The following is a 23,298-nucleotide window of genomic DNA, read 5'->3' on the forward strand; positions in this document are numbered from 1 at the left end:
ACCTCCGCCCAGGAGCGGCGCCTCCAATAATCCCCACGGGGGACCTGGGGCTGCGCTCTCCCCTGCTGCCTATAGGGCAGCTGCCAGTGCTGCAGGGCAGGCGTGTGGATGCCCAAAGACTTTAACATGGACGTTATGTCCTTTACGGTATGGCGCCTAGAGTTGGTGTGCTCCGAGAACAGAGTTTTGCCTTCAAAAGGCAAGTCCTGGATCGTATGTTGCATATCCAGAGGAATTCCTGAGACATGCAGCCATGCCCCGCGACGCATAACTACACCAGTCGCCATAGTGCGGGCTGCCGAATCAACGGTGTCCAATGATGCCTGGAGAGCGGTTCATGCAATGACTTTGCCCTCAGAGGCAATGGCCGCGAACTCCTGACGGTCCTCCGCTGGGAGTCTGTCTCTGAACTTTTCGAAGGCCTGCCAGGTATTAAAAGCATACCGACTTAGAATCGCCTGCTGTAGCGATGCGGAGTTGTAGTGCCCCTGTGGCGTAAACCTTATGGCCCATCAAATCAAGCCGCTTAGGCTCTCTTGCCTTGGGAGAAGGGCCAGGCTGAGGGAGCTTTTCCTTTGGGCCGCGGCCTGCACGACCAAGGACCCTGGGATGGGCTGTGAATACAGGTATTCATGCCCCGAGTGCGGGACGTAATAATGCCTCTCGACCCCTTTTAAGGTAGGGGTCAAGGTCGCCAGCGTTTGCCACAGGGCATTAGGAATTTTGGACACCATTTTATTGAGCGGTAAGGCCAACCGCGTAGGCGCGTCCTCCGTGAGGATGTCCACCATTGGATCTGTCCCCTCAATGACAGGTTCCACCGGAACGGCCAGGTTCGAAGCCATGCGCCGAAGCATATCTTGGTGCGTACGGGCATCCATGGAAGGCAGACTTGGTGCCGGGTCCGCTAGCGCCTTGTCTGGAGACGACGACGACGATTCTTGGATTGGCACAGGAGCGGTTGGCGCCAACTGCGGCACTGGTTGGGCAACTTGTGTCCCCGATGGGTCCGCCGCCGGTGCCGATGCCTGTACCGCTGGATCGGGTTGCGGCGCCCAAAGCGGGAAGGCAGGGGCCCGGGACAGGGATGCCGATGGTTGGGAACGGTGACCTGAAGCCTCCGACCCCAAAGAGGGGGGCAGCTGTCCTTGCCACTGATGGTAGGCCCAAGGGGTCCAAAAAGGCCACTGCGAATGCGGGAGCCAGGTTTGCTGAGTGTGGTCCCGCCGATGTCTGGACCTGGACCTGGGGGCCGAGGATGCTCCCGAAGACCCCAACCGGATGGAGGCTGCTTCGGAATCCGACGAGTAATCGGACTCCAGCCAGGGTGGCGTCGAGGAAGAATGCGGGGCAAACTTAGCCATTGATTCAGGCTTGCCCGCATGAGTACGGTTGGGCCGGGCGATCTGCGGCACCAGGGGACCCATGCCTGGTGCCGGAAGACTTGTTGCTGGTTGCGGCACCGGGGGACCCAGACCTGGTGCTGAGAAAGCTGTCGAACCCAGTTGTGGCACCGGATGCGAGGCAGCCAGCTGCGGCACAGGGGTGCTCAGGCCCGGTGCCGGTTGAGTCGTCGCCGGCAGATGCGGCACGGGGGTGCTCAGGCCCGGTGCCGGTTGAGTCGTCGCCGGTAGATGCGGCACCGGGGTGCCCAGGCCCGGTGCCGGTTGAGGAGTCGCCAGCAGTTGTGGCACCGGGGTGCCCAGGCCCGGTGTTGGTTGAGTCGTGGCCGGCAGATGAGGCACCAAGGTGCCCACGCCCGGCGCCAGAAGAGACAGTACTGACATGCATGGTACCGGGGCACCCAGACCCGGTACTGGCAGCGGCGCTGTATGAACCACTGATGGCCATTGTGTCGATGCCGGTGCCGATGAAGGCACGGAGACGGATGCTGGCTCTAGGATGCCCGCCATGGAGGGGAGAGATGCCTGAGTGGACGCCACACGGCTGCGGGGATACGGCACCAGTACCACCAGGCAGGGGGCTGGCAAGGAGCTCAGCTGCACCGAAGTTCGAGCATGGCTCTAAGCTAGCTGAGACTAACGACTCGGCATCGAAAAGGGTGCCGTAGTGGCGATAAGTACTGACCCCACATGGGGTGGTCCCGACGCATAAGTTGCCTTAGCATGCTGACCTGGGCCATGCGGGGGCGAAGTCGTCGCTAGCTCAGCCTTCGGCGAGGGCGACCTCGACCCTTCTGTCTCAACCGACGACGGAGGAGAGGTCGTGAGGCTGATAAGATCCTACGCTGCTTCAAACGTGTCCGGCGTGGATGGACGGTGCAAGGGTAGGCCTCCTCACCGCCGGTGGTGCACCGCAGGGGATGTGTGCACCGGTGAGCCTGCGCCGCGGTGCCCAATCGAAGTTGACTTCTTTGAAGGGGACCTCCCGCGGGACTTCTTCACCCTCTTGGATGGAGGAGAGTGAGACTGGTGCTGAGTCCTGGACTCGGACGCATGGTGCTGATGGGAGGCCTCCCACGTGGAAGCCGGTGCGCTGCGCACCGTAGGTTGCTCCGGCGGCACCGGTTGAAGTGCTGTCTCCATGAGGAGAAGCTTCAGGCGGGAAACTCTTTCTTTTCTCATTTGGGGCTTAAAGGACTTACAGATCTTACAGGCAATTTCCAGATGAGCCTCACCCAAGCACTTAAGGCAACTGTCGTGTGGGTCGCCGCTGGGCATAAACTTCCCGCAGTCAGCGCACGGCTTGAAGCCTTGAGGCCCTGGTATTCCTTACCCCCAAGGGGGAAGGAACAAAACAAAGAACCTAACTACAAGAACTATTTACAGACAAATGTGAGAACGGGAACCATTAACTAACTAAGGGTATGTCTACACTACAATATTAGTTCAAACTAACGGACGTTAGTTCGAACTAACATTCATAGCCGCTACACTAGCGCTCCGCTAGTTCGAATTTGAATTGAACTAGCGGAGCGCTTAGTTCGAACTAGGAAAACCTCATTTTACGAGGATTAAGCCTAGTTCGAACTTACTAGTTCGAATTAAGAGCTGTGTAGACCCTTAATTCAAACTAGTGGGAGGCTAGCCCTCCTCAGGTTTCCCTGGTGGCCACTTTGGCCAACATCAGGGAAACTCTATGCCCCCCTCCCGGCCCCGGACCCCTTAAAGGGGCATGGGCTGGCTACGGTGCCCGTGCCAGGTGCAAGCCTGCCAGCACCCAGCCAGCAGACCCTGCACCTGGCACGGCACAGAGCCACACACCCAATGTCCCCCAGCCACCTCCTCTTCCCGGGACCAGGCTGGCGGCTCCCAGGAGCTTGCCCTGGACCGCAAGAGGCGGGCACCTTCCTGGGCTAGTGCGGACATCATGGACCTCGTCCACGATCTCCGCACTAGGCACAGGAAAGTGGCCGTCTAGGGCAGGAGAGCTGCCAGCCTGGCCACCCAGGAGCAGGTGTGCATGAAAATCAAGGGGGTCCACTGAGACCCCCGACCCTGAGCCCTGAGCTTACAATGGCCGTCCTGGGTCAGACCAAAGGTCCATCTAGCCCAGTAGCCTGTCTGCCGACAGCGGCCAACCCTAGGGACCCTGGAGGGGATGGACCGAAGACAGTGACCAAGCCATTTGTCTCGTGCCATCCCTCTCCAGCCTTCCACAACCTTTGGGCAGGGACACCACTCCTACCCCCTGGCTAAGACTACTCCATTGACCCAACCTCCATGACTTGATCTCACTTCCCTTTTTAAACTCTGTTCTAGTTGTAGCCTTCACAGCCTCCTGCAGCAAGGAGTTCCATAGGTTAACTATTTGCTTTGTGAACAACAACTTTCTCTTACTAGTTTGAAGCCTGCTACCCATTCCTTTCCTTTGGTGTCCTCTAGTCCTTCTTTATGGGAACTCATGAAGAACTTTTCTGAATGCACCCTCTCCACCCAACCCCTGCTTTTAGAGAGCTCTATCCTGTCCCCGCTCCATCTCCTCTTTTCTAAGCTGAACAGTCCCAGTCTCTGTAGCCTCTCTTCATCTGGGACCTGTTCCCAACCCCTGATCATGTTAGTTGCCCTTCCCTCTCCCAGCCTTTCTCTTCCCCTCTCCCACCTCCTTTTCCCAGTCTCCCCCAGTTTTGTTCAATAAAGACAGAGTCAATGTTGGAAGAAACGTTATCTTTATTTTGTACATCAATAAGAAGGGGGGCTAGGGAAGGGTAAGTGGAAGGAGGTGAGGGAGGAATGGGGTACGAGCCCCCGATGGGGAGGACTGGGCTGGCTCTGCGGGCTTCTGGGGGTGGAAGCTCTCCTGCAGCCCCCCAATTGCCCCCTCTCCCCAGATGGCAGCCTGCGGCAAGTGCAGCCGGGCTGATGGCCGAGTGGTGTGATGTGCCCAGTGTGGGTACTCCGGGCAATCCAAGCCAGGACTGCTTTGCAAGCGGGGCACCCTTAGAACTGTCTGTCCGGGGTGGGGGTCGGGACCCTTTAAGCGCAGCCCTCGGCTAGCCTGAGACAGCATCTCCACGCTCTAAGTCCTCCTCTGATGCCCTGCCGGCACTGCTTCCGGCCATCCTTAAGCCCTGTTCAGGGTCCACTCAATGTGGACTTGCTAGTTCGAATTAGCAAAACGCTAATTCGAACTAGTTTTTAGTTCTAGACGCGTTAGTTCGAATTAGCTTAGTTCGATTTAACTAATTCGAACTGTTAGTTCGAATTAACGTTGTAGTGTAGACGTACCCTAAGAGAGATAGAGACGCTCCAACGACCGTCACGGCGGTAAGAAGGAACTGAGGTGGGGCAGCGCCCGCAGGGGTACTTATGCCCTGCCATGGCGGTGCCACTCCAGGGGGGCGACCTGCCAGCGCTATGGGTACCGCTAGGGAAAACGCTCTGGAAGACGCGGTGCACACGGTGCGCACACCTACTTCGAATGGACATGAGCAACCACTCGAAGAAGAACCTAAAAAGCTTCAGCTATCAGTATTATAAGGACCTGAGATCTAGGTCTCAGAAAGTAAGGTGGTATTTGGGGTTTGGAACAGGTTTTGGGTTCCAGTGAGGAATATGAGAGCTACGTCTAACTGGCATGATTTTCCGGAAATGCTTTTAACGGAAAAGTTTTCCGTTAAAAGCATTTTCGGAACAGAGCGTCTAGATTGGCACGGACGATTTTCCGCAAAAGCACTTTTTGTGGAAAAGTGTTCGTGGCCAATCTAGACGCGCTTTTCCGCAAAAAAGCCCCGATCGCCATTTTCACGATCGGGGCTTTTTTGCGGAAAACAAATCTCAGCTGTCTACACTGGCCCTTTTACGCAAAAGTTTTGCACAAAAGGGACTTTTGCCCGAATGGGAGCAGCATAGTATTTCTGCAAAAAGCACTGATTTCGTATAGTAGGAAGTCAGTGCTTTTGCGGAAATTCAAGTGGCCAGTGTAGACAGCTGGCAAGTTTTTCCGGAAAAGTGGCTGATTTTCCGGAAAAACTGGCCAGTCTAGACACAGCCATTCTGTCTACTGCCTGGGCAAGAAAGTACAATGCTGAACAGCTTGGATCATAATGGAGAACACATTTGAGAGACTTTGTCTACTTTGAATTCATGGGTTTGTTGTAGCATTCCCTAGAGAATGAGCACATTTGTTGTGAATTCTCTCTTCCAGGAATCAGAGATAAACTTAGTCCCTGCAGCTTTATCTTGCAAGTGTAAATTCAGAAGTTGGATGGACATTGATGACCCTCCTATGGCTGCCATAAGCTCATTGCTAACAATGATTGGGATGGACCAAAATACTATTTATTTGAACCGTAGTTACAGTATTGCTTTGATAGTCTGAGGTGTATATATATGTATTTTCCAAAGATGGATTCTGTATGATTTCCTTGCTGCTGGTATCCATACTTTTGATGAAGTCTGGTAGTGAATTCTTATAGTTCAAAGCCGTTTACTCCTAAGACAGTTCTAACAGGGAAAAAAAATCTCTTCCTACCTTCCAACTGTTTTTTTTTTTCCTTAATCGGTGTTCACCGTATAGGTACTCCTTGGCTTTTATTGTGTGTCTCATTTGTTCCTAGCATATCCTTTCCTTTCCTTTGTCTGTTCAGCAATTCTTCCTGAAGCTAATAACCCTGTCCAAACACAATCCCATTTCCTGTTCTTGTAACAGAAATAGGGTGCTTCTAGACTGTCAAGATTTTGTGCAAAAGCAGTCGCTTTGCGCAAAAACTCGCCAGCTGTCTACACTGGCCGCTTGAATTTGCGCAAGAGCACTGACTTTGTAATGTACAAAATCAGTGCTTCTTGCGCAAATATTTTCCCGCTCCCGCTCAGGGATGGGCCAGTGTAGATAGGCACCTTAATTGTTTGTGCAAGAAAGACCGATGGCTAAAATGGCCATCGGAGCTTTTTTGCGCAAAAGCGCATCTAGATTGGCACGGATGCTTTTGCGCAAAAGCATCCTTGCCAATCTAGATGCTCTTTTGCGGAAATACTTTTAACAGAAAAGTTTTTCCGTTAAGTATTTCTGCAAAATCATGCCAGTCTAGACGCAACCATAGTGTTTAGATATTAGGATGAATATAGTGTTTCAGCAAAATACATTATTAAGGAAGCTGTTTTTGTAATGTACTATATATTTCAGAAAGTTCATTCAAGAACTTCTTCCAAATAGTAAGGGGAAGTCTATGTAGCAGGGCTAAAGCCGAAATAAGCTACGCAACTTCAGCTTCGTCAATTGCGTAGCTTAAGTCGAAATAGCTTAATTCAGCTTTTGGTGCTGTCTACATAACAGGAAATCCGAAGAAGAGCACTCTTCCTCCAACTCCCTGTACTTCTTGTAAAAAGAGGGTTAAAGGAATCGAAGAAAGAAGTCCTCTAGCTCGACATTTTGATATGTCAAAATGACTGCTTGTAATGTAGATGTGTGGACTATGGTATTTCGGAATAACTATTCCGAAATAACACTGCGGTGTAGATGTACCCTATGACCTAGGATCACCAAATTTGGTATAGAGCTTCCTCTTATAACTTAAAGCAATGTAAAGGGTTTGATTGTGCCTGGAAAATGGGATATGAAATCCCATTTAATTAGTTAAACATAACGTTTAACCTGTTAACTGATTTTAATAGGGGATTCTGCAGCCTGGCTGGGCCATTGGTTAACCAGTGATATCCCTAGCCTGGAATGGGATTGCTTCAAATAAAACCATACAGAAAAGAGACAAGTTCACTAAGCAGGTGAAAGGGGCTGGCTGGGGGGGTCCCTCCTGATCTGGGACTGCCCCAAACCGTCCACACACACCCCTGGTGCCGGAGGGAAGATGGGCTGAAGCTGTCTGCTACTACTCCAGATTTGTATGGGAACATTGCTGGCTGTTCCCTTTAATCAGGGAGGAAGGGAAAAGTGCAGTTTGCAGCATTCCTTACTCTGGCTGGGGAGTGTAAAGGGCAGATGAGCTGTGCATTTTCCCCCTTGCTCCCTGTTTTTGAAAAATACAATCCTTTAAATAGAGCATGTACATTTTCCTTTTATTAAACCCCCCCCCCCCAACAACCAACTCTGAGTTAAGGATCTGAGCAACTCCAGGCAAATGTGCTAGTTAAACCATAACAAAGAAATCTTATTTCACAAAAGTTGTTTTAACTATGTTTTTATGCATTGATTCAGTATTAAGTTTTATGTTCTTACATTTTTCAGTTTGTATATATAATGTTTCTAATTTGTTTCTATGTACAACTGCTGTCTAGAAGAAACAAAGAAATATATTAGGGAAGATTTAAGTCCAGTGCACCATCTACTAAGAGTGACAAAATCTCCTCTGCAGCCTTCTGAATCTACAAAAGTGAAAGAAGAAATTAAGAAAAAGACAACTGGAAATTGTTCAGAGAATGCAACAAGAGAAGCTGGGCCTGAGGGGCTTGTAAGTAACAGGCTTATTCCATTTAATTTGAATAAGATACACAATTTGAGCTATGCAAATTGTGTATCTTATTTTGATATTTCAAAATAGCTAATTTTGAAATTTGGCACTGTTTATACAGCACTTAATTCGAAATAAATTGCTATTCTGCAATGTCCCTTATTCCTCATGTAATGAGGTTTACAAGGACATCAGAATAGCGAGCCTGTTATGTTTCAAAATATATATATCCCGAAATAGAACTGCAGTGTAGACACAGCCTAAGTTATTTGAATAGCTATTATATAATATATATTTTCATGTTATGGTAACATTTTACCAGATAGAATTGTTTTATGTAAAGTACCATTATGCAAGTAATTTTTCAGTGTATTCAGTGATCTAATTTGCAGAAAACTACAATTCAGCATAAACTAGACCTTGATCTTAGCCTTGGAATAAAATTCATTTAGGCGTTTGCTATTCTTTTGACAATTTCTTAGCATCTCTGTCTATCATGTAATATGGACGACTGAGTTAAGCACCTTAACTCAAGTTAATTAGTTTTGTTAGACCAGTCATTCTAGAACCAGGTATGTATTAGGTGAATTCCCTATACCTTCATTTATAAATACGTAACTGGTATACTCTGAAATGAGTTTTCTAGTAAAATTGCCTTTTAAATAATTCCAGAATTTATCAGAGCTTGAACTGCACCACCTCAGACAACGAGAAGGCTATTTAAAACAGAAGCGAGATAAACTGATGGCTATGAAGAAGGACTCAAGAAATAATCTGCCAACACCAAATATAGATCAGAAAGAAGAGCAATTATCTTCTAAAGAGGTGAAGGATGAATACTTTAATCAGCATGACTAATCTTGTTTAGAAAAATCAGACTGCTTCAATGACGATATGGATATTGCAGCTAAATATTGAAACAGGACATGAACAAGCAAAAAGTGGTAAAATGTAATGACAGAACATATTCCATTGCATGTTGTTCGATGTGCAGAAATTAGTTCTGCAATCTAAAACCAGTAAAGATAAGAAGCAGAAAGCTTAATGATTACGTGAGCATTGAATACTTTTTCTGCAAAGGTAAATCTTCATAATAAATCCATGCTCTGAGTTCTTTTACGTAGTTAAATTGTTTCATTGACAGTTTACTCCCATGTGCTAGAGAGATGTGACTGTGCATATTGGTTCCCTCAAGCGTTAGCTATATTTGTGCTACCACTCAGAAAAACAACGTTCATGATCAGCATCTCCAGCTTGTATTTTCTGAGAAGTGCTGTTTTACAGAAGGTTAAGTTTGATTAGTTCCATTTTTTTGAGACTTTGTGAAATGTTTTAATCCACTGTAACCTCAATTACTGGTGGAAGAGGCAGCAGTATTAAGGCAAGGAGGTTGGAAGTTTGGGTACTACCATCTTTTTGCCATGAATGAAAAATCTAGGCTTTTGTGTTGAAAGCAATCTCCTGAGAGTTAGAACCATGAAAAAGCAAAGTGATTTTATTGTAACTGGCCTATTATTCTTTGATTCTAATATTTCCTATCATTAAGACAGTTAGGCTACGTCTACACTGGCCCCTTTTCCGAAAGGGGCATGTTAATTTCAGAGATCATAATAGGGAAATCCGCGGGGGGATTTAAATATCCCCCGCGGCATTTAAATAAAAATGTCCGCTGCTTTTTTCCGGCTTTTAGAAAAGCCGGAAAAGAGCGTCCTTTTCCGGAGGATCTTATTCCCCAGCTACATGGGGCCAAATAGTAGCAAAACTTCTTCTACAATAAGAATAGGAAGATACACAAATTGCACTAGTATTTGCATATCTTCTTCCAGAAAAAACCAACAGTGTAGCCATAACCTAAGAGTACAAACATTTCCTTTGTGATTAATAAAATTTAAAATATTGATAAAATAATTTGATGCTCCAGCTGTCTCCACTGAAGAAGGGGGAAATGAGGACTGTGAATTTGTAAGGGAACTGAAGAGAATGCTGGAATAGGTTGGTTTTCCACCCCATTTGCTGCTTTGTCCAAGTAGAGAATAATTTACACCTTCATTTCTGTATTAAGGATTTTAAATTAGACCTCCGGTTTCCTTCTTAGGGCATCTGATCCGTAAGTATTCTGCATCAGTGAGTTCCATGAAATTTTTAAAAAATTACTTAGTTTGATAGAAAGATGTACACTACCAGCATCAGCTGTACACTACTTCTGATAAAGTTAATTATCAATTATTATTAGCTGAGGTCAATACCTGCTGTGTGGTAAAAGCACATTTAGGGAATGTCTACACCTACAGCTAATCTGAGCTCACTCTAGCTCAAGGGGCTTGGAATAAGGGGCTGATGAATTGCCATGTAAATGTTTGGACTCACACTGCAGCCCAAGGTGAGAGACCCTCCCACCTCAGTGTCAAGAGCCTTGGCTCCAGACTAAACCTGACCATCTACATGACAGATAAATAGTTCTTTGGCTCAAGCCCTGAAAGCCTGAGTCAGGTGACATAGGCCACCTATGGCTTTTTAATTGCACTCTAGACATATTTATAGGTACTAATACATTGCATTAGCTTTTGTCTTGTGTAGTGACAATTAATGGCTATTTTCAGCCACAAAACTAATCTAAAAGGCTTGTGTGTGTTCTGGTGCAGCAGTTCCTATATTTCTAAGCCCTATACTTCATTTTGACTTATCATATATTAGAAGTTGCCTTGCGAGAAAAAGATCTGTTTTGTTCTTGAATGCACACAAATGGAGTTTAATGGTGCAAGAATGGCTGAAACAAGGAAATTGTTGCGGTGTGATTCAGCAGAGACTTAAGGATAAAGTTGAGAAAATTCTTAGATGACAGAGATGTTAACCTGAGACCAATGATTCCTGATGACAAAACAGCAAACCTCCCTTGCATGTAAACATCAATGCTGGCTGTGATACATAATAGAAAGTTAGCTAACAAACAGTTCAAGAAACAAGATGGGAGAATTCAGTACTTTCAGTACAGCTGCTTGATTAGCCATACTGTTGGGAATTCAAGAATCCATAACCACATTTGTTCCTAAGCTAAGACAATAGTATTGGTCAGTGTACACTGTATTCCAAAGTCTGTTAACAGACCACTCGAAAGCCGTCTGCCCCATTTGTCTCCCTAACCTTTTTGAAACACAATGCCTGGAGAACAGAAAGCATTTTTCCTGTAATTGGAACTGGTGACAGAATCCTTTTTTATAAAGTACCCCCAGTACCTACAGTTTTCAGACATGCAAAAATTTTTTCTATCATTGCAACAGATTTGTTTAAACAACTTAATTGTAGCCAGGTAAGTGATGAAATTTTTGGGTGTAAAAAGTACAAAATAATAAAGCACTGTAAAACTTAACAAAAATTAAGTTTTCTTCAAATTTCGGTTGATGTGCCCCCCAGACCTTTCTCAAGTACCCCTAAAGATACTCGTACCACTTGGTTGAGAAACACTGATCTAGTTGACCCCAGCCTCCAAAACAACAGGAAGCACTTTGTCTATATAATTCTTTGAGACAATTCAAAGACAATTGCCTTGCAGTACAATCTAATTGAGGACTAATACAGTACTCCAGGCAATCATGACAAGTTTAAAATCTGATTTAACTGACTGTAAAAGATAGTCATTATAAACACCTTAATGCAGATCAAAGTAAATAGAACTTTCTACATTTTAAAAAATTAATGGCAGTTTTATTATACTTGAATTAACTTGTCACCCAGCTCAGCTCCTCTAAACAGTTAAGGAGCAGCATGACTTACTTCAAAGGAAGCCTGTTTCCTCCAGAGGAATTACTAAATTATAGGGGGGAGGGCAGAGTTAGACTTACAGGCAAAAAGAATTCTCCTGCCCAAATAGCTTTTATATTTCTGATGGAGAATAATGGGTTCGAGGGACCACACTATGGCAAGATCAAAGCCACAGATCTCCAACAGTGATTTATACTAAATACTTCAGAGGAAAGAAAAACACTTGGAATGTTTGTGTTTTATGCAGAAAGAGGGATTGCTTTTTTTCAGAGCTTATGATAGAATATTATCCATATAATTGCTTTAAAGAAGAACTGTGGAATTATGCACACAGCTGTGTGGCAGAAAGCCCTACTAACTAGCTCCTTAAGATATTACAAACATGTGTTAGCCTTCAAGGTTCCCCCCCACCCTAATCTCATATTTGAAGCCATCACATAATGCATCATGATGACATCCCTACTAGTTACATTTAGTCTGTATACTGGGATACCTTCAGCATAACTGGTTATAAAATTGACTCGAGGGAAGTGCAAAATATCTTACAAATATAATTATTTCAGTACCATTTATTTTCTAGTCTAGTAGTATGATGAGATCTGCAGATGGGGTCAATGTGGTCCCCAGTTGAAAATTACAGGGGACCCGTAAGCCATTGTTATCATCCATCTTGAGCTTTAGGAAGCGGCCAAAATTGCAATTTTTGCCAGTTATTTCTATTTCATTAATATTTAACTTTCAGCTCTAGTGAAAAACCAACCAACCTGTTGCTTATGGCCTGAATTGACCTATGAAAGTTCAGTAGATTTTTAGTAGTGAAGTCATAATTTTCTATGCAGCTAGAGAGGTTATGCTGTAATGTAGTAATTTTAATTTTGTTTTTAGGAAATGTCAGAAGAGGAAAAGCAAAGACTGCTAAAGAGGAGAATGCTTGCAGCAAAACTTAAAGAAGAAGTTATTAATAAGCGTTAAGAATCTCAATGTAAGAATACTTGGACAAGAACTGAATTTATTTTAGAATAAATTATTTAATCATAAACTGCTGGCTTTCAAATACAGTATCTTGTTTTTCTAAAAAACAACTCAATTCTTCATATACATATTTAAAACTAAATTGCATCCACAGTAGAAACTTGATTTCTCACCTTTATCCAGTGGGCCAAGATTTTCTAAAGTGCTGACTTTTCTGGGATCTATTGGGTACTTAGCACTTTAGAAGATTAGGCTACCTACTTAGGCAGCATCTCAATAATTATGATGTATCTTATCAGAGAACACCTAGGAACTCTAGCCATGAATCAGATCGCCCCTGTGCAATAAGGATGTAAGGTCCTGCCTTTAGACATCTATTTTTGTAAAGCTTTGCCATAGCCACTTATTTAAAATTATACCTTGACAATTTTCTATAAAACAGAACAAACATCTCTACAGGTTGATGGATTCTTTACCCCCCTCGCAACACATTATGAACATTTCTAGAATGTGGGAAACACCATCTAAAGAAATCTTACACCTCTTGGTTAGGGAACTGAAATACAAAACTTGGTTTGTCTTCCTTTTATTAGTCTGTGATTAAAAGGAAATTAATGAAAAGGGAAATGCCATCTTGAGAGTTGTTTGAGACACAGGAAATGCAGATAAAGCTTCTGGAATCATGAAACTGGGGTGGCTTAAAATCACAGATTTTTTTTTAAATTTTAGTTAAATTGGATTTGTTTTTAAAATAACCAATAAAACACCAAATTTCTTATTTAAGAGTAACAGATAACATCTCATCACAAACATGCTATACACACATTTAATGTCTCATAAGAGTGAATTAATTGCTCTAGTCTGTCCAGCCTAACTACCAGTTCTTGCTTCTTGAAAGTTCTGGCCTTTCAATTTCTGTTTCTCAGCAGACTAAAAAGTAACATGGAGCAAAGACAGATACTCACTGGATAGGATTGTTTTTGTTCTGTGCTTATGTGTTGGACAACTTTGGCCAAGCATGGCAGAGGAATTGGAGTATGTCTTCAGACATTGTCTTAAGACAGAGACAATATATAGGAAATAACGAAAGCAGAATAGAAAGCAACAGTAGAGTGGACTGGAAAGAAAAAGGGAAGATATTCAGCACACACAGCGCTTTCTATATCCTCCCACACCTTTGCCATAGAAAAACTGTCATGGCTTCCGGGCGTGAAAGACATCTTTTCTGGGAATATTTTGAAGAAATGTGTTACCTGGATAAAGGAAAACATGTCAAGTGTAAGCAGTGCAAGATGAGGATTCAGGGCCTAGTTGCAAGAATGAACCATCATAAGGGAAACTGCTTATAGGGAGAAAATGATGTGGATATGACTATGTGGATCAACTTTGCAGTGCATTATTCTTTGAGACACTATGCCTTTTAGTATAAAAGTACGATTTGACAAGTAAATTTACAAGCTGTTTGCTATGTTGGATGTTGCTAGAAAAAAATGGTTTAGCTAATCCTTATGGCTTGTTTAATTAACTAGGTTTAGAATCTGTCATCCAAGTACAGGATGAATGTCTCCAGTCCAGTCCAGACCTGAGCAGTGCCAAAACAGAATTTGCTGAACCACAGGAGATCAATATTGTCTAGAAGCATTACCAACACTTCTGCTGCTTACTGGGCTCTTAGAAGACATTAAGGAGTAAAAATTAGACTTAAACAAAAGTACAAAAACACAGAGCCAGGACTGGTGGCTGCAAAACTATTGAGACTGTGGGAAACTTAGTTTCTATTTGGCGAACTAAAATCATGCTTGACCATGGATGTTGCCAGACCAGACAGTGCCAAACTAAACAGGTTCAACCTGTTTACAGCACAGAAAGCTGCAGTAAGAGAAATCTCAAGTCACCAGTTGCCACTATCATTTTATATTACATAATACATGCTCCTTATTTTGGACTTCATGGCCACAGACCACAATGGTAATGCCATAAGTCTATTTCTGATTTACTTCAGCATAACAGCTTTTCCAAGGGAACCCATTCTATAATTGTTTTATTAAAAAACGTAAGTGCCAGTAAGTTCAATGGGTTGTCAGTTTTAGCTTTTTTGGAAACTTTATTTCCAATCTTTTTTTTTTAATTTAAATTGTGATTTAAATCAATCTACCCTGCATGAAACACATTTCATAGTAACTATATATTCCATTGTTTTTATAAGCTTTTTTGGACCAATTTAATGGTAATAGCCTGTAGCAAACTACAACTTTTAAAAGTAAATATTTGTCTCAGTTAAGTACAGTGTGAAAACACAATCTAGTCCAAGAACTCAAAATTCCAATAAATTTTTGCAGTTTTGTTCACTAGACTACTATACTGTCTGGCCATAAATACTGCTTAGAACATTTCTCAGCAAAGAGGCTGTAAAATGTAAGGATTCATCACTAACAGTGCTTGATTGCAACCATAACTGAGGAAAAAACCACCCAATCAATCAACATTTCATGTAACTTTTTATTAAAATAGTATTTATAACAACTGATACATGTTGGCAGATGTATTTTTTTTAAATCTGTAGTGGAGGGGCCCCAGGCATTAGAATGTGTCTGTCCCCTAGCTGAATGCAGACAGAATATAATTCTTCATAGATAAATGAACTTTGCCTGAGGCAGGTGACCCTGGATATTAGCCAGTTTGAGTGGGAGCTCCATATGTCACCCTCCAAAGGGGATTTAAAAAGTTTGATAAAAATGTTCAAACCTTAAGATGACATCAAATGTCTGTTCATAAAGTTTTATTCTTCTAGCGTAACTATAAAAAATTCACAACATTCATATATTTGCTATAGAAAAAAGGCTCATGAGCTGATCTGAATCTATCCTTAAAGCTCTTGGCAATTCTTCAAAAGGGAAAAGAGAAAAAAGAAAAACAAACTTTTTAATCAAAAACTTTGTTTAGGATATTTTTGTTAGGAAAATACTTGGGTTGAGGTCAGGTGTTTTCAAGCCTCTGAAGGGAAAAGGCACACTGCATCACTTGGGAGCCTTCTTAGTGGTAGTTGTGTAGTAGGAAATTGTCTTTTTAAGCAGAGAAAGACACGATTTGTCAGGGGGAAAAAATGGAGATCTGGAGAGCAAGCATATGGTAAACGATATTCCAATCGCACTTGAACCAGCTTCCTTAGTCACTGCCTTTTAGTTGGAGGCTATCTTACCAAATGGGTAAGAGGAAAGGCCTCATTCTTGGTTGCCTGGAGCCCACAAGGGGTAACAATAATTCCCCCAGGTCCACCTGCATTAATTTTCAAATCAGAATGCTTTGTGTCTAGCTTACTGGTTGGTAAGAACTCCTGCATTCTGCTTGGTATTTGATCTAGTGGTATGTAATAACTGTTTTAAAACTGCATGAATAGTTTGTCTTAGTAAAGAATACTTTAAAATGGGCCACATTCAAAATTATGAGTTAACTTACCATGTACAACAAACCAAACAAAAGCAATAATTATGGAATTACAGGGTCACATTTTAATTCCTGAATGTTACAGTTCAGCATTAATATCACCACATGTATACAAATGGTGTAAAACAAGTACAGTGGCATTTTTAATACAAAATAAACTTCTGCTTTATGGAAAAAAACTATACTTCATATCTACACAGACAAGTCCATATTTTCCAAACAATAGCTAAAATTAAAATTAACTACAAAATCTCAAACAGGTAAACCTGTTTCAGTTTAAACTATTTCAGGAGAAATGGACCCATAACACATATTACAAGAGTGATCATCTATGTGATGGATTGCAGCTGGTTTCATAGTTTAACGTCTGACACATTAATTGTAGATTGGTTTTTTCCTCACTTCAGCATGATCTCAGATCATATATGGGCAATTAACATTAAAATATTTACAGTTCACTTGCTGCTCTTTGAAAATAAAACCTCTTAAACTGTTTACCATCAATTTCTTTTTTTTCTTTTTTTGCAATTAGTTTACTTACACGGAATGTGCTTTTACTCTTAAAAAAGCAGCTTTCATATTACACACAGGTTCAGGTGCTGCATACTGATTCTGCCTCAAATATAGAATGATGTATTGTTAGAAATTATTCCATCTTGGTCCAAAATGACTTCTGGGTGTTAAATGCCATAAACTCAGCCCTATTCAAAACCTTCGTTAGTGTTTCTTATACCACCTCTATTACAGAATTTAAACCTGCAAATGTGAAAATGCACCTGATGCTCAAGGAAGAGGGAGCTTCATTAATAAAACAAAGTATTCAATTCAACACCGTTTATCACCTGAATCACTGCTAGCTATAGTTGTATGTAGTTTAAAGTATTAGGTTACTGATGCTAGCAGTTTCTGGAGATATTTGTGGAAACTACCGATCCTTGGCATAGGTATTGCTGGATATTCAGTTTAAAAAACAAATCTTTTTTTCCACCTTCAAATCTTCTCTCACCTCTTCCAAATGTGAACTGAAAAGTCCACTTTTCCAACTCAACATGCATTGTTTTTCTGGTGCTCCTCACTTCATCTGTCAGACACTATTAAATTTGAAGCTAATGGTCCCAAAATCTGAATTTATTTTTATGGGAATACAATTATTTTCCCTTCATTTTTAAAAAGAGGCAATTGCTAAAATAACAAAATGGACAGCACCATTACAAAATTAAAATTACTGGGTTTGCAACTGAAGCTTTAATTTTTTTCTAGGTCTGTTACACACTAGAGAAACCCTGCAATATTAAAAATTGTTTGCAATACCTTCCTCCCTCCCCTTACCCTCCCAAAACCTGAGACTTTTCTTGCTGAGACACTGTCATCCAGGTTCTGATTACTAACCCTCCCCCCTCCCCTTCTGACTGAATGGCAGACTCCTTATTTTACTAGAAAGAGATTAAGTTCCTTGGAAGCTTGATGTTTGCAGAACTAAATCTTTCTGAGTTTCTTTTGCTACTCCTTGTATTATCTTATATATTCAAGGGAGAAAGCTTTCTGATTCAGACGCTTTAGCTCTTTGAACAGTTGCAGCATTTAAGACCTCACAATTTAAGTTTATTTCAATGTTTTTATGAACCAAGACGAGGTCTTTTCCTTGGGGATGTCTCCTCCTCTTCCTCTTCCTCTTCATCATCTGGATAATCGACTAGGCCAACTAGACTTCCCTGCTGATTTTAAAGAAAGAAAACCTCACATTTAAAAATTCCTGTCCCAGAAATGCACAGTTGTAGTGAACATACCAGATTCCCCTTGATCAGCTCTTAAGGACATACATGTACAGCTTCAGAAGACTACAGTATTAGGATGGCATGCAGTAGGTTTACAGACTTCCAACTAGAATTATGAAAAAAATCTTACAGAGTGTCTGGGCATACCTAACAGAATGTCTAACAGTAATTTGTTGAGGACGATTGTCAACCAAGTACTTGGAACCAGGCTGACCTATAATGTAAATCTTCTAACATATATGGATAGAAACAAGGAAATTACTGGTATTAAAAACAGCTTTCCACTGGCTGAAAATTTGACCAAAGTTACTAGGGGTGTTAAATATCGACTGACTAATCGAATAGTCGATGCATTTTGCATTGACTATTCGATTAGTCGATAGGGTGCCTCTGCCTTTGAAGTGTAGCAACAGCTCTAGGGCTGTTGCTACACTTCAAAGGCAAAAGCACCACACGGAGTCCGGCGTCAGCGGAGGAGTCCCCAGCTCATCCTGGGTGCCACGTGGTACTGCTGCTTTCAAACGCCACATGCAGCCTGGAGATATCCCAGCTGGCCCAGGACCAAAGCAGCACTGCTGCTTTGAAGTAGCCCCTCCTCTTCTCTCCCCTTGCTGCCTCTTTTTGATAGGGGCAGCAAGAGGGGGGAAGGGGGAAGCGACTAGTTGACTAGCCTGTTGACTATCCGATAAGCATTTGCTTATCAAATAGCTGAGCAGTCAACTAGTCCTTCACATCCCTAACAGACACATGAAACGGTCTGAAACTATATACAAATCTTTAACCCTGTTATTCAGTATTATCTTTTATGGGTGTCAAGAGTGCGGAGGATCCCCATCGGACTCCTCAATCCAATTTATACTTCTCCTTTTCTAAAATTCATATAAGCAGTGATCCATCTTCTAAGGCCAACAGTTCTCAAACTGTGGGGCAGAACCCAAAAATGAGTTGTGACCCCATTTTAATGAGGTTACCAGGGCTGTTAGACTCCAGCAGACAGACTATCAAGGGTCATGCAGGCACTCAGATCTGCAGCAGAGACATGTGCCTCTTCCCAAGCCTCCTCCTCCCCTCCTTCCACTGCTGCAGCCCTGGGGCAGCCTATATCTCAAGCCCCTCATTCCCAGCGCCACCCGAATCCTGTGTCCATCCCTGATCCCCCTTCGACAAACCAAACCTCTTGTTCTCACCCCTTCCACACATCACTTCCATATTGGTACATATAACATTCATTATGTACCTTGCTTGGGACCAAAATCCAAAATCCAATTAGGAGTCAGGTTACAGGCCCCTGGCCTGAAGCACTTGGGCTTTGGCTCCCACACTGGGGGTACAGAATGGCTCAGGCTTCAAGCACTTCCCCTCCACCTCCCGAGTCATGTAGATATTTTTATTGTCCAAAGAAAGTCACAATGCAATGAAGTTTGAGAACCACTGGTCTAGGCTGAGGGTATAAAATTCCCACTTCAGAAAAAAGAGGAGTGTAACTCCTGAATATGATCCTAATATTCACAGCAAGAGTTTGGGGATAAGGGAGTGACTTGACCAGAAAATAACCACTGGTCTCACTGTAATATGAGTTTTCAACTAAGCACCAACCAGTCCTGTGTGTGACTGCTAAAAGACATTAGCATGAATTAGCCAAAAAGGAGTTTAAAGAACAGCTAGCCAAAAAACTCAAAAAGTAAGAGCAAAATGTTTAAGCACATCAGAAGCAGGAAATCTGCTAAACACCCAGTGGGGCCACTTGATGACTAAGATGCTAAAGGAACACTCAAACGATAAGGTCATTGCTGAGAAACTAAATTAAACCCAACCTTTGCTTTGGCCTTTCTTTTTAGGTGACAAATCAGGAATTGTCCCAGACTGAGGTGTCATGGAAGTTTTGGAACAAACTGATAAACTAACACTAACAAGTCACTGGGACCAAATGGCATTCACCCAAGAGTTCTGAAAAAAAAACTCATATGAAATTGCAGAATCATTAACCATGGTTTGTAACCTATCATTTAACTCAGCTTCTGTACCAAATGACAAAGATAGTTAACGGGACGCCAATATTTATAAAAGGGCTCTAGAGATAATTATGGCAATTACAGACCAGTAAGTCTAACGTCAGTGCAGGGCAAATTAATTGAAACTATAGTTATGAACAGAATTGTCAGATACATAGAAGAAGATAATTTGTTGGGGGAAAAGTCAACATGGTTTCTATAAGAGGAAATCATGCCCTACTAATCTACTCGAGTTCTTTGAGGGGGTCAACAAGCATGTGGACAAGGGGGATCCAGTGGATAGTGTGCTTAGATTTCCAGAAAGCCTTTGACAAGGTCCCTCACCAAAGGCTTTTAAGTAAAGTGAGTTGTCATGGTGTAAGAGGGAAGGTCCTCTCACAGATTGATATCTGATTAAAAACAGGAAACAATGGGTAGGAATAAATGTTTAATTTTTAGAATGGAGAGAGGTAACTAGTGGTGTTCCCCTCCTCCCCCAGCTTCCATATTGGGACCAATCCTATTTAACTTATTTATAAATGATGTGATATGGAGAAAGGGGTAAACAGTGAGGTGGCAAAATTTGCAGATGATACTAAACTGCTCAAGATAGTCTCCTTTGGTCTGAACTATGAAAGGGTCCCATATGAAGAGAGATTAAAAAGACTGGGACTTTTCAACTTAGAAGAGAGGAGACTAAGAGGAGATACATAGAAATCTATAAAGTCATGACCGGTGTGGAAAAACTGAATAAGGAAAAGTTATTTACTTGTTCTCATAAGAACTTGGGGTCACCAAATAAAAAATTAATAGGCAGAAGGTTTAAATGGATTTTAAACAAATAAAAGAAAGTTTGACTGTGCACTGTGTGAAGAAAATCTGTAGAACTCCTTGCCAGAAGATGTTGTGAAGACCACTACTTTAATAGGGTCCAAAAAAGAACTAGATAAATTCATGGAGGTTAGGTATATCAATTGCTATTAGCCAGGATGGGTAGGAATGGTGTCCCTAGCCTCTGTTTGTCAGAGGCTAGAAATGGATGACAGGAGAGGGATCACTTGATTATCTGTTCTGTTATCTGGCATTGGCCACTGTCAGAGGACAGGATAATGGGCTAGATGGACCTTTGGTCTGATGCAGTATGCTGATACGTTCTTATGAATTCCTTAACTGTGGTTCCACTGACAGACAGTTCAGAGGAAACAATCTGTCTCAATAATGCCTCATCATAGAAATCATTAGGGAAAATGTTTCCGTTGAGACACAGGAAATCTGATGACCTCAATAACTTCAAACTCATGCCATAACATCATGTATGTTTGGGAATTTCATGTCAGCCAGAAATGTATGAATAGTGGCTAGTTGGTAACATCTCCAAAAGTTTGGAATTTCTAAAAAAGTGTTTTACACTCCCCCAAAATTAGTAAAATGTGACTGGGCTTGAAGTATTTTATCCTTGACTGGTCGCTCAAACACAGTGTCTTCAGTCTGGTTTCTACGGTCATACAACGCAGGATTGGTTTCATTAACATGAGTTAGACAAATGAAAACTCACTCTTGGAGCACAGGAAAGTCTGTTCTTACAAATGCAAGCTTCTCACCTTAGCAGCTGTTACTGTTGTAGTCAAGTTTGTGTTCTTTGAAGAGGAACCATTAGAACTTGCTGGTGATGTCTGAGCTGCTACAGATTTACTGTTTGTACTATTTGCTCCATTAGCTGCACTAGCAGAATGTGAAAAAGTGAATTTGAATCCACCAGCTGAAGTCCGTTTTGGGAGATTCTCTTTGTCTTCACTTTCTTTAGCTGAAAGACAAAATATTATAATATACATCAGGTACACAGGTTTTTCACAAAACTACACCACCTTTGGAAAAAAAGTCACCTTACAATAATGTTTCACACCCACACTGCACACAGAGATAAGAACAATTTAAAAAACTGAACAGCTGCAGAAAGGCATATTCCAAACAAGGGGAAATGGAATCATTCCCCTAAATATGGAACCATATTAAGTAGGGTAAACAAAGATGCATCTGGCCAATCAGGAGCATTTGCTAAGAATATAGAAATGAGTAATTCATCATGCAAAAATGAAACTTCCAATCAACAGCAACTTTTGGAGAAAATTAACCAAGTCCTCAATTGGAGGAGGTTTTAGTTGTAATCTTGTTCTCAAAAGCATATTAACATTTTATTTACTGACTAGAATATAGAATTATTTTTGCTTATAACTCAGAATAAAGCAAATGATTAGTCACCACCAACAAAACACTCCATATACAAGAGGTTACGTGCACGGTAACTGGAGCTCTCAAAGTATTTTGGCCCTACTGAGTGCTCTACTTTAGATCTAATCCCGATTCAAGAACACATCCACCAAAGACTGCATCTGCCCTGGAAGCATGGTCACTGGAACAGTGCTAAGAAAAAGTATGCAAGGACTACCAGGTAGCAAGTTTACAAGATGTCTGAAATGGGTATGCTTTTAGGCAGGATAATAGAAGTGGACTGGGCACTGTAGTTGGGGCTAATGTGTACACTCAAAAAGTGTAACATGCCAAAATGCACCTCAAGACCCATTTTGATAATTTTTGGATGGAAACAGGGGCTCCTTTCATCCTATATGTGAAAGACAAAAAGATTCTGAAAGGTCTAGTTCTTTCGAGTTAGAAATGAGAGTTCTCTCAAGTCTCTAGCTGTTCTCTTCAGCTGTTTGTTGCTGTGGCAAACAGGATGAAAGGGCTTCCAATTTCCTCATGAAAGAATATAGTCATGGATCGTGTTCTGCGTCTGGGAGCACTAAAGCTTGGTGATATTGCCTGCCCTTTCAGCTCACTCCTCCAGAGGTTTGTCAACAGCATTCCTGGCTCATGTTCCAACCTAAGAAATATTCAGAGCAGTGACGTGGTCCTCTGTATTGTATGAACTATGCAAAAGTCTCACAGTATACGAGCTTCCTAGCAATGAGGAGGAGCGTGAACTCGTTTGTGTATATAAAACATTGCTGTGATGTTGTTCATTATACCTGAAACACATTTCTCCATCAAGTGGTGCTGGTAGGTCTGGCATGCAAGGCACTCTGCTCTCAACTCTCTGACATTGATTTCCACATCAATGTCCATCTGAGAGCACAAACCTTGTGTCCTGAGGTCTCAGATGTGCATCCCATCCAAAAGCTGGAAATTGTCACTAACCACAGGGATGACTGAAATCTCATGAAGGGGACTCCAGTACAAACTACCTGTAAGTCGAACCACCAAAGGATAGAATCAAACAACAGGTGAGGCAGAGTGACAACTCTGTTCAAATTGTCCCAAACCAGACAACACACCACGGCTAGCCACGCCTGGTATGGCAGGAGTCTGAGCCAAGCATGTTGCACTGCATAGGTACAAGTGTTGGTATGTTTCAGGAGCTTCAATCTATTCCTTGGTGTGGTGGTAGGGAACTGCCTGAGACCTATAATATCATCACTCAGGGCCTGGAATCACA

The 23,298-nt window shown here is 42.5% G+C and overlaps 2 protein-coding genes across 6 annotated transcripts in view; one reads left to right on the forward strand and one right to left on the reverse strand.

Annotated features, from left to right (window-relative positions):
* The window catches only part of CFAP36 (cilia and flagella associated protein 36), a 55,971-nt gene extending 41,675 nt beyond the window's left edge, over positions 1 to 14,296 (forward strand). The window contains exons 8-10 of one of the 2 annotated variants that reach the window (XM_075925507.1): positions 7,692 to 7,864; positions 8,537 to 8,689; positions 12,509 to 14,296. In XM_075925507.1, coding sequence (XP_075781622.1) covers positions 7,692 to 7,864; positions 8,537 to 8,689; positions 12,509 to 12,595 — 413 coding nt within the window. In that variant the 3' untranslated portion in view covers positions 12,596 to 14,296. The remainder of the gene's footprint in view (positions 1 to 7,691; positions 7,865 to 8,536; positions 8,690 to 12,508) is intronic. The other variant, XM_075925508.1, reaches the window with a different exon arrangement.
* Positions 14,297 to 15,080: 784 nt separating this feature from the next.
* Positions 15,081 to 23,298, reverse strand: part of PPP4R3B (protein phosphatase 4 regulatory subunit 3B) — a 66,709-nt gene continuing 58,491 nt past the window's right edge. For 2 of the 4 annotated variants that reach the window (XM_006122137.4, XM_006122139.4), the window contains exons 15-16: positions 21,407 to 21,609; positions 15,081 to 17,751 (exon numbers count right to left, since the gene is read on the reverse strand). In XM_006122137.4, coding sequence (XP_006122199.1) covers positions 17,656 to 17,751; positions 21,407 to 21,609 — 299 coding nt within the window. In that variant the 3' untranslated portion in view covers positions 15,081 to 17,655. Of the gene's footprint in view, positions 17,755 to 21,406; positions 21,610 to 23,298 lie in introns of all 4 variants that reach the window. The other 2 variants (XM_006122136.4, XM_006122138.4) reach the window with 1 other exon arrangement.

The sequence above is a fragment of the Pelodiscus sinensis genome, chromosome 3, assembly GCF_049634645.1.
Source record: "Pelodiscus sinensis isolate JC-2024 chromosome 3, ASM4963464v1, whole genome shotgun sequence".
Taxonomy (NCBI): domain Eukaryota; kingdom Metazoa; phylum Chordata; order Testudines; family Trionychidae; genus Pelodiscus; species Pelodiscus sinensis.